The following is a 16,255-nucleotide window of genomic DNA, read 5'->3' as shown; positions in this document are numbered from 1 at the left end:
TTACAGATACACTGGGGTAAAATAAGGGGGAAAAAGATTATGTTTAAACTCTTTCATTAGAGTGAATTTTTAATCTATGCAAATACAGACAAAACAATGAATCCCTGTGTACCTATCACACTGCCCCCAAACCATCACACTGTGGCCAGTCCTGTCCTATCCACACCCTACCTACCCTCACCTCCACCCCCTGTATTATGTTGAAAAATCTCAGAAATTTCCCCCCGTTTCTTGTATACATATTCTAGTATGTTGGATTTTTTTTTTAATTTTTTAAAAATTTATTTTTGGCTGCGTTGGGTCTTTGTTGCTGCACGTGGGCTTTCTCTAGTCCTGGCGAGCAGGGGCTACTCTTCATTGCGGTGCGCAGGCTTCTCGTTGTAGAGCATGGGCTCTAGGCGTGCGGGCCTCAGTAGTTGCAGCACATGGGCTCAGTAGTTGCGGCTCGCGGGCTGTAGTGCACAGACTCAGTAGTTGTGGCGCATGGGCTCAGTTGCTCCGCAGCATGTGGGATCTTCCCGGACCAGGGATCAAACCCATGTCCCCTGTATTGGCAGGCGGATTCTCAACCACTGCGCCACCAGGGAAGTCCCTTTTAGTATGTATTGCCAAATGATAGTTTTTAAATTGTGGCAAGAACACTAAACATAAGATCTACAGATTTTTTTTTTTTTACTTTTTAATTTATTTTTGGCTGCATTGGGTCTTCGTTGCTGTGTGCAGGCTTTCTCTAGTTGCAGCGAGCAGGGACTACTCTTCATTGTGGTGCGTGGGCTTCTCGTTGCGGTGGCTTCTCTTGTTGCGGAACATGGGCTCTAGGCACGCAGGCTTCAGTAGTTGCAGCGTGTGGGCTCAGTAGTTGTGGTTTGCAGGCTCTAGAGCGCAGGCTCAGTAGTTGTGGCACATGGGCTTGGTTGCTCCACAGCATGTGGGATCTTCCCAGACCAGGGCTCGAACCAGTGTCCCCTGCACTGGCAGGTGGATTCTTAACCACTGCACCACCAAGGGAGTCCAGACCTACAGATTTTTAAGTGCACAGTACAATAGTCTTAACTGTACAGAGTTGCACTGCAGATCTCTAGGACTTAATTGTCTTGCATGACTGAAACTTTATACTCATTAAACAGCAACTCCCCCCTCCCCCCTCCCCCCAGCCACTGGCAACCACCATTCTACTTTCTGCTTCTGTGAGTTTGACTGTTTTAGATACCTCATAGGAGTGGAATCATGCAGTATTTGTTTTTCTGTGACTGGCTTATTTCACTTAGCATAACGTCCTCCAGGTTCATCCATGTTGTGGCATATGACAGGATTTCCTTCTTTTTAAGGCTGAATAATATATTCCATTGTTATGTGTATACCACATTTTCTTTTTTTAAAATAAATTTATTTATTTTATTTTTGGCTGCGTTGGGTCCTTGTTGCGCATGGGCTTTCTTTTAGTTGCGGCGAGCGGGGGCTACTCTTTGTTGTGGTGCGTTGGCTTCTCATTGCAGTGGCTTCTCGTTGCGAGCACGGGCTCTAGGCACATGGGCTTCAGTAGTTGTGGCACTCGGGCTCAGTAGTTGTGGCTTGCAGGCTCAGCAGCTGTGGCACATGGGCTTAGTTGCTCCATGGCATGTGGGATCTTCCCAGACCAGAGCTCGAACTCGTGTCCCCTGCGTTGGTAGGCAGATTTTTAACCACTGCGCCACCAGGGAAGCCCTACCACAGTTTCTTTATCCGTTCATCTATTGACAGACATTTAAGTCGTTTCCACATTTGGGCTATTGAATAATGCTGCAATGAACATGGGAGTGCAGATATCTCTTCAAGATCCTGATTTCAGTTCTTCTGGATAAATACCCATAAGTGGGGTTACTGGATCATATGGTAGTTATATAAATGATAGGCCCTTTACACTATAATCACACTTAAAAACTCCCAAACAGAGCATGTATTAGTACTGCATTTCTTTTTAATGCTGAATAATACAGGCATACTTTGTTTTATTGCACTTTGCAGATACTGCATTTTTTACAAATTGAATGTTTGTGGCAATCCTGTGCTGTCAGTTGATGGTTAGCATTTTTTAGCAATAATATATTTTTAAATTAAGGTATGTACATTTTTTTAGACATAATGCTGTTGCACACTTAATAGACTCAGTATAGTGTAAACATAACTTTTATATGCACTGGGAAACCAAAAAATTTGTGTAACTCACATTATTTTGATACTCGCTTTATTGTGGTGTCTAGAACCAAATCCACAATGTCTCTGAGCTGTGCCTATATTCCATTGCATGGACATACCACATTTTATTTATGCATTAATCAGTTGATGGACATTTTGCTGCTGTGAATAATACTTCTGTGAACATTTATGACCAGTTTTGTGTGAACATGTTATCATTTCTCTTGGATATATACTCAGGAGTGGAATTGCTGGTGATTTGTTAACTCAATGTTTGATCTTTTGAGGAACTGCCAAACTGTCTTCCAAGTTGGCTATACAATTTATATTCCCATCAGCAGTGTTTGAAGGTTCCAGTTTCTCCACATCTTCACCAACACTTGTTACTGTTTGTCTTTCCATTATAGTTACCCAGTGGGTAGGCAGTGCCATCTCATTGTAGTTTTGATTTGCATTTCCCTAATGGCTAATGATGTTGTGCATCTTTTCCTGTGCTTATTGGCCATTTGTATATCTTCTTTTGAGAAATGTGTATTCAAATCCATTGCTGATGTTTTTAATTTTTTTTTTGTCTTTTTATTATTGAGTTCTAAGAGTTCTTTATGAATTCTAGATACAGGTCTTTATCAGATATATGATGTGCAAATAATTTTCTCCCATTCTGTGGGTTGTGATTTTTTTTTCTAGTTAGCATTGGTTTTATAACATAGAAGTTTGATATGTACAACATTATACTTTGACTTCTGTATATACTACAGTGTTCTCACCACCAAAAGTTTAGTTTCCATCTGTCACCATATAGCTGACCCCCTTTGCCCATTTTGCCCTCACCTCACCCCTGTGGGTTGTTTTACTTTTTGGGTGATATTTGCAGTTCAAGAGTTTTACATAACATGATATAGTTCACTTTACATATTTTTTCTTTTGTCATGCTTGCTTTTGTGGTCTTATCTAAGAAACCATTGCCTAATCCAATAGATTCTAAGAGTTTTATAGCTCCTACATTTAGGTCTCTGATCCATTTTGAGTTAATTTTTGTATATGGTGTGAGATAGGGTTCCAATTTCATTCTTTTGCATGTGGATATCCAGTTATCTTAGCACCATTTGTCAAAAGACGATTCTTTTTTCATTGAATTGTCTTGTCATTCTTGTTGAAAATCAATTGACCATAAATGTAAGGATTTATATCTGGACTCTGAATTCTGTTCCCTTGACCTATATGTCTATTCTTATGCTCGTACCATGCAGTCTTGGTTACTCTAGCTTTGTGTAGTAAGTTTTGAAGTTCTTGTGCTAATTTTTATATGAAATCAGTTTTCCTGAACCTCAGGACAGGGTTGGTCAGTATACTTTTTCTAGCTTCCTAGTTTTAGAGCTCCTTCTTCTGTTGTTTTCACGAAGTGTTCAAAAATAGGGTTTCATGATTGCTGAGATCTGCTTCTAATTTCTCTCTTCTGCTTTTTTGGGATTGCCTCTTTCTTTTAGCTCTCATATCCATGTGCTACTCAGTTTGAAATCTCTTCCCAGTAGTTTGTAATACAAAGACATAAAAAGAAGAAAGGTGGTCCCTGGTTCTGCTGTCCACATAACCCCTTTTGACAGTTTTTAGAAACAGGTAATATATGTACATATTTAGGATTCTTCAACAGTTCAGTAAAGTGAAAGTCTTCTCCTCCCCCATCCTTTTGTATTAAGAGTTTCAAGAAATTCCTTTCAGGAAGAAAAAGTGTACATTTACCAAAATACATGTAATTTTTCTTAAAAACATATTTATGCAAATTGTTCTTGAACTTGCTTATTTAATATATCTGAGGGATGTTTTAAAATTGGGAATATGTACAAATAGTAAATGCTGGAGAGGGTGTGGAGAAAAGGGAAACCTCTTGCACTGTTGGTGGGAATGTAAATTGATACAGCCACTGTGGAGAACACTATGGAGGTTCCTTAAAAAACTAAAAAAAAACTATCATACGACCCAGCAATCCCACTACTGGGCATATACCCTGAGAAAACCATAATTCAAAAAGAGTCATGTACCACAGTGTTCATTGCAGCTCTGTTTACAATAGCCAGGACATGGAAGCACCCTAAGTGTCTATCGACAGGTGAATGGATAAAGAAGATGTGGCACATACACATATGTACAATGGAATATTACTCAGCCATAAAGAGGAACGAAACTGAGTTATTTGTAGTGAGGTGGATGGACCTAGAGTCTGTCATACAGAGTGAAGTAAGTCAGAAAGAGAAAAACAAATACCGTATGCTAACACATATATATGGAATCTAAAAAAAAAAAAAATCGTTCTGAAGAACCTAGGGGTAGGACAGGATTAAAGACGCAGACATAGAGAATGGACTTGAGGACATGGGGAGGGGAAGGGTAAGCTGGGACGAAGTGAGAGAGTGGCATGGACATATATACACTACCAAATGTAAAATAGATAGCTAGTGGGAAACAGCCACATAGCACAGGGAGATCAGCTCGGTGCTTTGTGACCACTTAGAGGGGTGGGATAGGGAGGGTGGGAGGGAGGCGAAAGAGGGAGGAGATATGGGGATACATGTATATGTATAGCTGATTCACTTTGTTATACAGCAGAAACTAACACACCATTGTAAAGCAATTATACTCCAATAAAGATGTTAAAAATAAATAAATTAAAAAAATTGGGATTATCTGTCAGCTGCAGGGTATTACCACTTTTAAAATAATGTTCTTAAGGCTTCTCAGAGTAACATAGGTAATGGGGCTCTTCTCCTCCTGGGCCCTTTTTCTTGATGGAAAGTCAGGATTCCCATGTGGTCTGGGGAAGGGACCAGGGCCAGCTGTAGGATGTTTTCCCAAGGTCATCTCTCACCTCCTGAAGACCTATGTAATGTTTTTGATAATGCTTCTTATGTAATTATTAATCCCATTAGCATATTCTTGTTTAAATAACCTTTATGTACCGAGGTTATCTTGGTTCTATGGTCCAATCTCCCAGCTGTCCTTAGGTCTGTTGCCTCTGGTTACATTGTTTTCAGATTACAAGTTTCTCAGGAACTCTGGTAACTTTGACTGTATGTATCTTCCTGTCAGTTAGAACATATGGTCCTTGAGGGTAGGAAACAAGTCTTTTTCTATGTGTTAGTGCTCAGAAAATCTTTCCTGACTGGTGGACAAACTGCCTGAGGAGTACTGATGATGCTTTGGGGGACTTGTGTTTATTCCCTCCAGGGGAGCCAGGAAGTGGGACGGAAAGTGATACTTCTCCAGACTTCCACAATCAGGAAAATGAGCCCAGCCAGGAGGATCCTGAGGATCTGGATGGATCTGTGCAGGGAGTGAAACCTCAGAAGGCTGCTTCTTCTACTTCCTCAGGGAGTCATCATAGCAGCCATAAAAAACGAAAGAATAAAAACCGGCACAGGTCAGTGGTAGGGACCACCTTTCCCCACCCTCTATGCCCCCACCCTATCCCCACCCACTTAGAGCTTCCGTGACCATTGCTGTGAAGGGACTTTAATAGAATAAACATTTTTCAGGATTGGTGTGGTCTTTTCTGTTGCTGATGGGAAGAAATTCATTTGGTCCAAGTGAAACAGGCTAATTTTCCTCTAAGGGGGGAATTAGTGGGCATTAGAGTAACTGTGAAGGAAGACATCCTTCTCAGTGTTTCTAGTGTAGAAGAATTTGATTCCATAAAACTTTTGTTTAATACAGTGAATTTGAAGTCCTTTCGGAAGAGAAAAAGGGAAATAGAAATGGAATCTGTGTACTGGTATTTGGAAAATGCCACTAGCATGTGTTGGGAAGCTGAAAAGTGGGAGAAGTCTTTTGCTCCTAATCCTGATCCCTGCCTGTTCTTATTCCCTGGAGGATGGACAGAACTGATCTGATAGCGCCTTTATGCTTTTTAAATACAAGTTTTTTGATTGCTTATGATTTCTCTATTTTTACATATCTTTGTAAAATGCTGATTTCAGCAGTATAAGGACTATAAGATACGAGAGCACCTTCCTAGAAAATATTTGTTCACTGTGTTTTTTTGCAGTGCCTAATGAGATAGGAATCACATCAGTGGACAGAGAGGTCAGGTGCCACCCAGAGAGGATTTTAGCATTCACTCTGCTTGGGGTTTATATGATAATGCCGTGGCCTGTTAGCTCAGGTAATTGGAAATTATACAGCTGAACTCAGAGAGGGTAAAGCAGTAGTTTCTAGAGGAAGGGATGGCCTCAAACCTTCTTCTGGGAGGTATGAAAACCAGATATCCACCAGGTTGGCTTTTGTCCTGCTCCTCTTAGGAGCCTGCATGCTGAGGAGATGAAAGGGGGTGTGCAAGAAATGGGTGGGCTTCCCTGTGCCAGTCAGTTTGCTTCTGGCCTGGGTTGTCCCATAGAACATTCCCTCAGGCACCCAGGATATTAACAGTTGTTAACCTTTGCCAGATGTGGCATACAGGGATAATACAGAATTAACTCTAATGGGTTTAAGCCTCCTTGGCATCAACTGATTCTTTAATTCTTTTAAGAGTTCTTCTTGTCAATGATGGTAGTGGTTTTCAGACCCAGAAACAGTATATCCTCCGGATAGTGACTAAGGACTGCAGCTTAACATTTTTCTGCAAACCAGAAATCACCACGCCAATCTCATAAGTGCAGTAAGAGAGAGCAAAAATTGCATCTCTCTGTCTCTTTTCTTTTTTTTTTTTTTTGGTAAGGCTACAGCTTAATCGCTGTGACAGGACTGATGCTAGTTTATCATAAACAGCAGAGATCCATACTCTTAAAAATATTTTTTTAAATTGTCAAGATAAAAAGGTCATGCTCTGTGTTGCTTTCATTAAGTTTACACCAGTGTCATTTTAAATGGGATAATTATTTTCCTATTTCAGAGTATCTAGAGGAGGGGTAAATTCCTTGAAAGTTTCTGGGACACTTTCTCCATTCCTGGTACACTAGACTCTATTGATAGCTATTGTTTATTTCAGGTAATACCTTATTTTCCTTAATGATACTGATCAGCTGATAAAAGGGAATTAGGCATTGAACTTAACTTTCTTCTTGCAGATTGATGGTAGATTTCCATAGTAACAGCATTTCCTACCCTTTCCTCTCCTGGCCCTAGGAACTAACTCCTTCCAGAAATATACTAGGATTTAAAAAGATATTTGATGTTAGTTACTGCCTTCACAATGGGGCTTTCTGTTTGGAAAGCAGGATCCTTTTGTGTTCCCCAGGTTCAGTATCCTGCTGGGTTTACCTTCTCAGATTCCTGCCATCTTTAGTCGGGAATTGTGTCTGGCCCAAACCCCTCGCCCCTGACTAATGTCTTAGTGGGTCTGACTGATCGGGGGACGGGCGTGGGGGAGCACTTTGTCTACACGTTTGTAACTTTGCTCCCAGTACAGTGTCGTTTCTCCTTCAATGTACCACACCCCATATTGTCAGATAAAAGTCAACAGTAAATTATTTCAACAAAAGTCTGAATACCCACCATGTGGAAGACACTGTTTAGTGATGAGTAAAGCAAAGTGGAAATAAATAAGTACCCTAGCAAAAAAGGAAGAACTTTGAATTTGTCCTCTTTAGGAATATAAAAATCTATCAGATAATTTTTAGCATTCATGAATGATCACAAGATTCTAAAGTCTTATATTTTACGTGATATCTGAAGGATAAGTCCGAGTGTCTTTAAAGAAAAAAGTTGAAATCAGTATAACCTATAGCTGCTCTTACAGGTTTTTGATACTGTACCAAGCTCTAGAATTCTAGGTAGTTTGTGACGTTTTCATGAAATAGGTACAGTCTACTTCTTTAATTTCTGAACAAAGTTAAGTTAGGCTGAAAGTTGAATTTCTGACAGTTCCTGGTTTGTACACTTACTGTATACTTTTCCCAAATGTCCTAAGTGAAACTGTTGCATAAAGGTTATTGAAGTTAAGCTTTCTTCCAGCTTCACTCTTGCAAACATTGGCTAGGAGAAATACAACCATTATGGATATTGTTTTACCTCCTGTCTACAGTCTGAAAGGCTCTGGAGCCAGCTAAGGAGCTGGTGTTGTGCCCCTGGTTAACATTTGCTTTGGAGGTCTGCCCAGCCCGTGGTCTGTTAGCGGCGATGGCCCAAAACGGCCTTCTCCTCTAGGCTGCTTCCATCTGGACCCTTACGGCTTGGGTGCTTGTGGATGTCAACTTCCCTTTGTTTCAATAGGCGCACTGCAGACTTCGGCGTTCCATAATTGTAGCCCTGACATAAACCGTTAACTGCCTTCACCAGTTCAGGGGCAGAGTAATATGGCTCTGTGGTTTTTGGAATTAGACTCTGATTCAACCCTTGGCTTCTAGCATGAATGCAGAGAAAAGGAGTACCATGTTTGGACATGCTTAAATATAAAACCCGAGTTAGAAATTGCAAAATGTTTTCTATTTTCAAAAATGTATGATATTTTTATCTTTCATTTTAGTGAAAGCATATTATGCCGAGTTGTTGGTACTGTCTTCAAAGCACTTTTCATTATGTGACTAAACCCTTTGTTCTCTATTTCTTCTAAATACCCTGTTTATTTTTCATTATAATTAAATATTTTAAAAGTTCTAACTCTGAATCTGGCAGTTAATAGAAGCCCTGCAGGTATCTAGTTTTCTAATGAAATAACTTTTCTTTTTATAGTCTGTTCTTCTGATATGAAATCCATTGAGGGAAGGGAATCTCCCAACCACAGAATCTTTGATGTTTGAAACTTTGTGGCTTAAGATTCTTAAAAGTGATTTTGTTTCTACAAATCTTGCTAGGGTGGCTAATCAACTAATTTATTCAATTAGGATATTAATTTCTATTGCTTTCTTCCTTTCAAATGCTGCCCCTCAGCCCGTCTGGCATGTTTGATTATGACTTTGAGTAAGTTTGATTTGAATTAGTATTTGTGCTGTGTTGTTTAGTGTGTAGAGACAAATATGCCTTTCTGAGACCTTTCTAACCCATAGTTTATCTGTTTAATTGTAGGTATGTATATTAGGTTAGGCTGGGAAGTTTTTTTTAAAAACAGAAAAACGTGATGGAGGTAACATTTTATTTAATAACTTAAGCAAAATTAAGTAAACTTCACTTTTATGCATTTTAATTTCTTTAAAAATAGATAACCTTTACTTTGATTAATATTTAAATTGATATCCTGGCTTTGCTTCATAAGGAGATTGATAGTTTAAGATCTTGATGTTTTGCTCTGGAAAGATTTAAAAATTGAAATTTGTTGAATTTCTTTTGTGTTTCATGTCCAGGAATACAAACTCCTAGTCTCTTTCCTGTTCTTAATCACTCAGTGTCTCAGTGATTATCAGCAGCATAGTTGCAGAGCTAACACATTAACGTAGAGCATGCCCTCTTAATCCAAGCTCTTTAACGTGTAATTTTGGAATAATTTTTAAAAATTGTACGACTTTTATAACTGCTATAGTGTATTTCTTTTTGAGTCATCTAAGTTTACCTTGTGGCAAGAGTATCTGCTCATGTTTTTAATAAATACTTGCTTAATAATATCTGGGTAAACAACTAAATATGACATAGTCTAATGAAGAATGTGGATTTTACTTAACCAAATAGTCTTTGTTATAGCTTGTGCCCTATGCAGTAGCTGATTCTTGGACCCGTTTTCTGTAAATTAAAATGCAAATATCTTTTATCTTTCCTATCACAGGATTGATCTGAAGTTAAACAAAAAACCACGAGCTGTAAGTATCAGCCAGACCATTTCAGAGAGGCTGGTGATTTTTGTAGATGGTTAGAAAACGTATTTGTCTTCAGAGCTTGAGTGTTCCTAATCTGGGGTCACAGTTCTTGTTTTAAAGTCTGGGGTATCCATCTGGATGCACTTTGACTTTTAGGTTTGTGTACTTTCTTTATATTTTGGAGAGAGAAAGGCTCACACATTTTTTACTGAAGAAAAATTCGCTTTGATTAAATAATGAACTGTTAATACTACCCCTCCTCACCACCCCCATGCCTCTAACTGGTGAGTTCTCAGGTCTAATAAGGCAGAATTGATGTTTCTGCCCCTTTGTGGATTCAGAAGACAAGCCATTTTCGATGTGAAATATTGTCTGTCATATTTGAAATAGAATCTTTGGCTACAGAGCAATAGCCTAGCAGGGTTGTTGGTGAGAATTTATCAGTGTTCTGCTGAGAATAAGTTGGGACTTTTGTTTTTCTCTCTTCAGGATTATTAGAAGACTCATTAGTGCAGAAGCGTCCAGGCTATAGAGCCCTGCTTCCCTCCTCCGACCTCACAAAGATAAACACCCCTCACCTGGCTGCGTGGCCATCCATCTCTGCTTTCCCAGACCCGGTGCCTGTGACTCTGAGTAGTTTGTTCTGAAATGTGGTGACAAACAAGTCGTTTCTGTAAGACCATATCGGAGCATTTATTTTGTGTCATTTTTAGTAACAATTGCAGGAAGACCCAAGACATTGTTTTAAGCCCAGCAAGTTGCTAACTGTGCATTTCTCACTTCTTGGAACCAATGTCTCTCCCGTCAAACTGGCTGGCACCAGCTTCATCTGTGATGCGCATCGAGAAATGTTCTCTAGGTTTGTTTTATGCTGAACGTAGAACAAGTCACATTTCAGAGGGAGGCTGTAAATATCTGGCGTTTTCTTATTTTGTTTGTGTTTTATCATTTTTCTATGATTGTTTTTACCATCTTATTTTCTTTTGGGACTTTTTGTAATGCCATTGTACAGCTCATACCTTCCTGCTGACATATCTGATAATCTGTTTCGTGCAGTTGCCAATATTCTTAACTGAAAATAATTTGGTTTACCATAAATAAAATGGGGACTTGGCTTTTTTTTTTTTTTTTTGCAGAGGGAAGGTAAAGAGTGTTTATTTAATAATTACTTATCTTAAATCTTTTTGAGTTGGAAGCAGTTTCATGTTCAAGGAACAGGAAAGCTGAAAAACATAAGTTTAAATCAGTCCTTTTAAAATAGGTATTTTTATTCTTTTGTATAAATAAAATTTCACAGGCTTTGACTTCTCATCCTTCACTTTTAAACTTGAGATTGTTTTTTCACTTACTTATTTGTATCATGCCTTACGGAAATTTCTTTTTCCATCTTTTCTCTCTTTGATGGTATTTGCCTGATTAAATATTGCTCTAAAAATCACTAAGGCAAATGGAAAGGCTCTACATTGTACCCAAAGCTGATAACGCCTGGAGTCCTTGAGCAAAGTGAATGACAGGATCACCGAGAGGCCGCGATGCCCAGCAAATGCCCCTTCCTTTCAGGGTGGATGGGCTGAGGAGCCTGTTGATGGTTGTTACCTGCCTCTGGAGCAGCGGTCCACCTTGGCTGCACATTGGAATCACCTGGGATGCTTAAAAAAATACCAGTGCCTGGGTCCCACTCCCCAAGACTCTGACTCGGGTACAGCCTAGTATTGGGGATATTCGTTCGAAGAGTCCCTGGCATTCTGATAAGAAACCAAGTTGAGAACCACTGCATTAGGAGACTGGATTGTTCGATTTAAATCCTATGTCATGAATCAGTCTAAGGGATAAGCTGTGGGGCCTCACCTTTCCTTTGACTCTATTTAGTCATAGTCCTTTACTTATGTCCATATCTTCATTAGAAAAAATATGTTCCATTTGTGGCAATATTGGTAGAGCTGAAATATGGATGGCGTCTATTATCAAAACACGTCTACCTTGTCAGATGTGCAAAAACTTCCTCTTGTTCTCAAATAAACTTTTTTTTTTTTTTTTTTTTTTGACTCTGTGGCTATTTAGATGTCTTTGCCTATGTCTTTGGTAGCAGAACTTCAGGGATTTTTTAAGGAAGTAGTTTCTTATATAGATTGTTCCTTAAAAACAAAACTAAAGACAGTGGAAACCAGAAGCTTTCTGTATCCTTTTTTGTCAGTCTCCTTTCCCCGGAGGGAAGGATGGGATCCCAGTGGTTTCCTTAACTCTGAGGACAGCACACAGCAAACCTGAAGATATTTCTGACTCTCACAGTTTGACTTTTGCTAGAGATAGAGTAGGACTACTCTTAAAAAGATATATTATTAAAAGCATATCTATGTGTATGAATACCTCTATGTATGTGTAATTATGGTTAGAGACATGGCTTGCTTTATACTATTTTCTCTATAAAGTTTAATCATTGATTAGGAGACCTCACAACTTTCCTGTAAGTTGGCCAGACATACTGGAGATACAAGAGTCTTGAGAGATCACTTAGGTTCCCTATGTTGGGCTGGTTTGGGAAAAAATGCCGGGAGATCCCTGCCTACCATACTTGTGATGTTTGCAACTTTGGCTATCAGCTAAGCTTAAGTTTGCTTGAGTTTAAAAGAGGATAAGGTTATGACCTTGATCAAGTTCTTGATTAGAGGAACAACCTTCCTAGTGGAGGAACACGTGTATTTAGGTGGCAGTTGCCCTCGCAGTTCCTATCTGTGACACTTGGTGGAGGTGGTCTGCTGGGTGGCCTGTGTCCTCCCATCTTAGCTGCCCCCACCAGTGACTTCTGCCCTGGAATGGCTGCCAGGACCACTGAGAAGGTACTGCCTTCACCAGCTTGGTTGGGTTTGGAATAGTACTTGGCTTCTGGCCTTTAACCTTCTCATCTCTAAGATGGGAATAGGTTGTCCTTTGCTCCTTTTGGTAGTTACAAGATACTAAAAAAAAATCCAGGCACTTTATGTCTTACCCTGGGAGGATGGTGCCTGTATAGAGCTTCCTAGGGAGTCTCAAGTACCCTCTTCCAGGAGATGAGGAAATAGCTCAAAGTGCTCTAAACACCATCAGACCCTAAAAGTTGAACATGGAGAACGGGAACAACCTACAAAGCAGGAGGTGAGAAGCTATTTGGGGCCCAGGGGAGGGACCGAGGGAAGCGTTGTGAATTTGGACAGGGCTAGTGAGGGTTGAGAGCATGGCCTGTCGAAGCTGTTGTCCCCATCTTGGGGCCCTTTGGAGTGCTGTAGGAAATTGATCCATAATTAGGTTAAACGTTTACCCTATCATGGAGTTTATTCTCTTTGCTTAGAAGAAAATCCCTTGCTGTGAAAGAGGAGGAAGCAGGCATTAGCATTATTTCCGACTCCAAGATTGAGCTTTTGGGTGCTGGGGTAATGTAAGTACCCTGTGAGTATGTATTCTAAAGAGAGTATTCTTGACTTCTTGATCTGTGTGCCAAGTAAGGGAACTGAAACAAGTATTAAATGGCCTAAGCTTGAGAGCAGTAAGTACGCTGTTTTGAAACACTGTGTGACTTAGTTTTTGCTTTTATTCTGACTCCTCTGCCCCTTAGCCTTACTCCAAATTACTGAGGCATCATTACACTTAAAAACTCACATCGGAAGCCTGACTGGGGATGCTGCAGTGGGGGAGCAGGGCTGCGCTCTGCACACATTTACTTCTCCCAGGCTGGGGTCATATTGAGTCCCTGCGAGGGCCATGTGCTTGGGAGGTGCAGAGAGAAGAAGAAGGGGCTGAGGTTCTCATTCCTGTGTTAATCCAAGTTAACATTATCAGGCCTGAATTTTATAAGCGGTAAGCTTCATGATTTGAAACGGTTTTCCTCACTGAGATGGGCTGTGGCGGAGTTGATTCTGATCCCCACTTCAAAGGGTGCTGGTCTCCAAGGGGAGGGGTTGGGGGCTGGGAAGAACACGGCAGGCCTTTGGTTTATATTTACTTTCTGGCTCAGCCTTACTTAGTTCCTCACTTTGTGTTATATAATATGCAGAAATATTCATTCATTAGTACATGTAAGGTAATTTGTAAATAAATATTAGGTTGAACCACAAGCAGTCAACCATTTTGATCTTCCAAAATGGCACTTATCATGGTTTAACAACATACACATGTTGGGGGTAGGTGTGCACCAACTTTTCACCGTTCGTGTACAAGAATAAACATTAGCTGAGAATTCCCTGGTGGTCTCGTGGTTAGGACTCCACGCTTGCACTGCTGTGGGCCAGGGATTGATCCCTGGTTGGGGAACGAAGATGCCATAATCTGCGTGGTGCCAAAAAAAAAAAAGAATAAACATTAGAGACCCCTGGCCAATACAGGCCTCCTCAGATCCCCATCCCCACCCCCCATAACTTATTTCTCTACCCAAGGGTGCTTTAAAATATCTAATCTGGGGCCTCCTTGGTGGCGCAGTGGTTGAGAGTCTGCCTGCCAATGCAGGGGACGCGGGTTCATGCCCCGGTCCGGGAAGATCCCACATGCCGAGTGGCTGGGCCAGTGAGCCATGGCCGCTGAGCCTGCGTGTCCAGAGCCTGTGCTCTGCAACGGGAGAGGCCACAGCAGTGAGAGGCCCGCGTACCGCAAAAAAAAAAACCAAACAACAATCTAATCTGAATAAGTAATACATGCAAGTGGCATATATTCAAGTGGTACTGAAGTGCGGTCAATGAAAAGTCAGTCCACCTGTCCCTCTGCTCCCAGTTGTCCTTCCCGGAGACAGTTTCCTGTGTACCCTTCCAGAAGAACCTTGTACATTCGTGAGCAACATGCACACGTATGTGTGACTATTACCGAAAGGGGAGCATACTTTTTTCAGCTACTAATATAGCTTAGAAAATGTTCTGTAAATGCAGCGGCCTCGTTTCTGTTGGCTACCTAATACTCCATTACATTTGTTACCAAAATCTATCTAACCCAGTCCTCTACTGATAGTGTTAATGTTATTTCCCATCTTTTGCTGTTTCAGGCAGTGTTGTGGTGCGTTACACACATCATTTTGCAAACACAGTGCTTAGCGGTGGGATGGCTGAGCCAAAGGGTTGAAATACGTGGAACTCACTGTGACTTTATCTTCCATATCACTTTAAAAATAGGAATACAGGGACTTCCCTGGTGGCGCAGTGGTGAAGAATCCGCCTGCCAATGCAGGAGACACAGGTTCAATCCCTGGTCTGGGAAGATCCCACATGCTGCGGAGCCACTGAGCCTCTGAGCCACAACTACTGAAGCCTGTGCGCCCTAGAGCCCGGGCGCCGCAACTACTGAAGCCCGCGTACCTAGAGCCCGTGTTCCACAGCAGGAGAGACCACTGCAGTGAGAAGCCTGTGCACCTCAAAGAAGAGGAGCCCGCGCTCAGCAACGAGGACCCAGTGCAGCCAAAAAAAAAAAAAAAAAAAGGAATACAAGTATTTCTTTCTCCTTTTCCTTTCCTCCCTATTTGTCCAGTTCCTGAGAATTTTTCTTGGATAATTTGTTACCCAGAACAGTTGGAATTTTCTGGAACTCTAAACTTTGTAGGGCACACTGTGAACTCTGGTGTTGCTTTCCAGGTGGAGCTGCAAAGACCACTGAGAATTCCCTGTTTTTGCCGTAGCACTTACTTTCCATATTTTTCTCTTTAGTTTTGTGTTTTCGGATCCTGCCAAGCATCCCAGTTTCTAGGCCCTGTGCTCAGGCCTGGGCTGGCAGCCCTGTGGGCTAAGCAGGCCCCCTGCTCCCCAGGCAGTCCTTACCAGGAGGTGCCAGCAGGTGGCAGGCAGAACACCACAGCGCCCCTGACCTTTAGCGAGGCTCTTCTCTGGAGAGCAGCCAGAATCAGAGCCTTTGGACCCTTCCCAGTGACCTGCCTCCTAGCAACCTCCTAACCCTGTGCGGTGGGTGGGTTGCCCAGTCCATTTCTCCCACCTAGTTTTGCAGCCATTTCTTAAATGGGTGTGCAGCTTAAGATCACCCGTAGCGGCCTTGAGTCGGGCTTTGAGGCCACACCCCAGAATGACAGCCTGGGGCCTCCTCCCCGTCCAGGAACTAGCCGGAAGGATTTACATACCATGGCCTGGGAAGGCTTCATTTTCCTTAATTGTAGGGCCCTACTTCCTGTCCCTTTCAGCCAAATCTCCCACACCCTTCCCATGAACTAGGAGGCCCCCAGAACAGGCTCTTACTCACCACCCTCTACCCACCCTGCTATATGGTCTAGGGAAAAAAAATGAGCCAGAGGTTTGAGAATCCCTGGGGCAAAAGTGCTAGGATCCCGGAACTTCCTTCTTTAGCGGCAGGAACCCCTGGAGACCAGCTGGGCCCAGGGCTTGGGCTGATGGCACTACCCCTCC

At 41.5% G+C, this 16,255-nt stretch overlaps 1 protein-coding gene across 4 annotated transcripts in view; it reads left to right on the top strand.

Annotated features, from left to right (window-relative positions):
• The window catches only part of MEAF6 (MYST/Esa1 associated factor 6), a 29,721-nt gene extending 14,395 nt beyond the window's left edge, over nt 1-15,326 (top strand). Inside the window, exons 5-8 of one of the 4 annotated variants that reach the window (XR_009531113.1) lie at nt 5,398-5,590; nt 9,169-9,226; nt 9,860-9,893; nt 10,380-10,506. Coding sequence is in view for 3 of the 4 variants with exons in the window: in XM_060089510.1 (XP_059945493.1) it covers nt 5,398-5,590; nt 9,860-9,893; nt 10,380-10,388 (236 nt within the window). In the remaining variant the exon portion in view is untranslated. Of the gene's footprint in view, nt 1-5,397; nt 5,591-9,168; nt 9,227-9,859; nt 9,894-10,379; nt 10,507-15,019 lie in introns of those variants that run through there. The other 3 variants (XM_060089510.1, XM_060089512.1, XM_060089511.1) reach the window with 3 other exon arrangements.
• The last annotated feature ends 929 nt before the right edge of the window (nt 15,327-16,255 follow it).

This window comes from Mesoplodon densirostris, chromosome 2 (genome assembly GCF_025265405.1).
Source record: "Mesoplodon densirostris isolate mMesDen1 chromosome 2, mMesDen1 primary haplotype, whole genome shotgun sequence".
In the NCBI taxonomy this organism is placed as follows: Eukaryota; Metazoa; Chordata; class Mammalia; order Artiodactyla; family Ziphiidae; genus Mesoplodon; species Mesoplodon densirostris.
The sequence above is the reverse complement of the archived record's forward strand: the minus strand, read 5'-3'. Positions and strand labels throughout refer to the sequence as shown.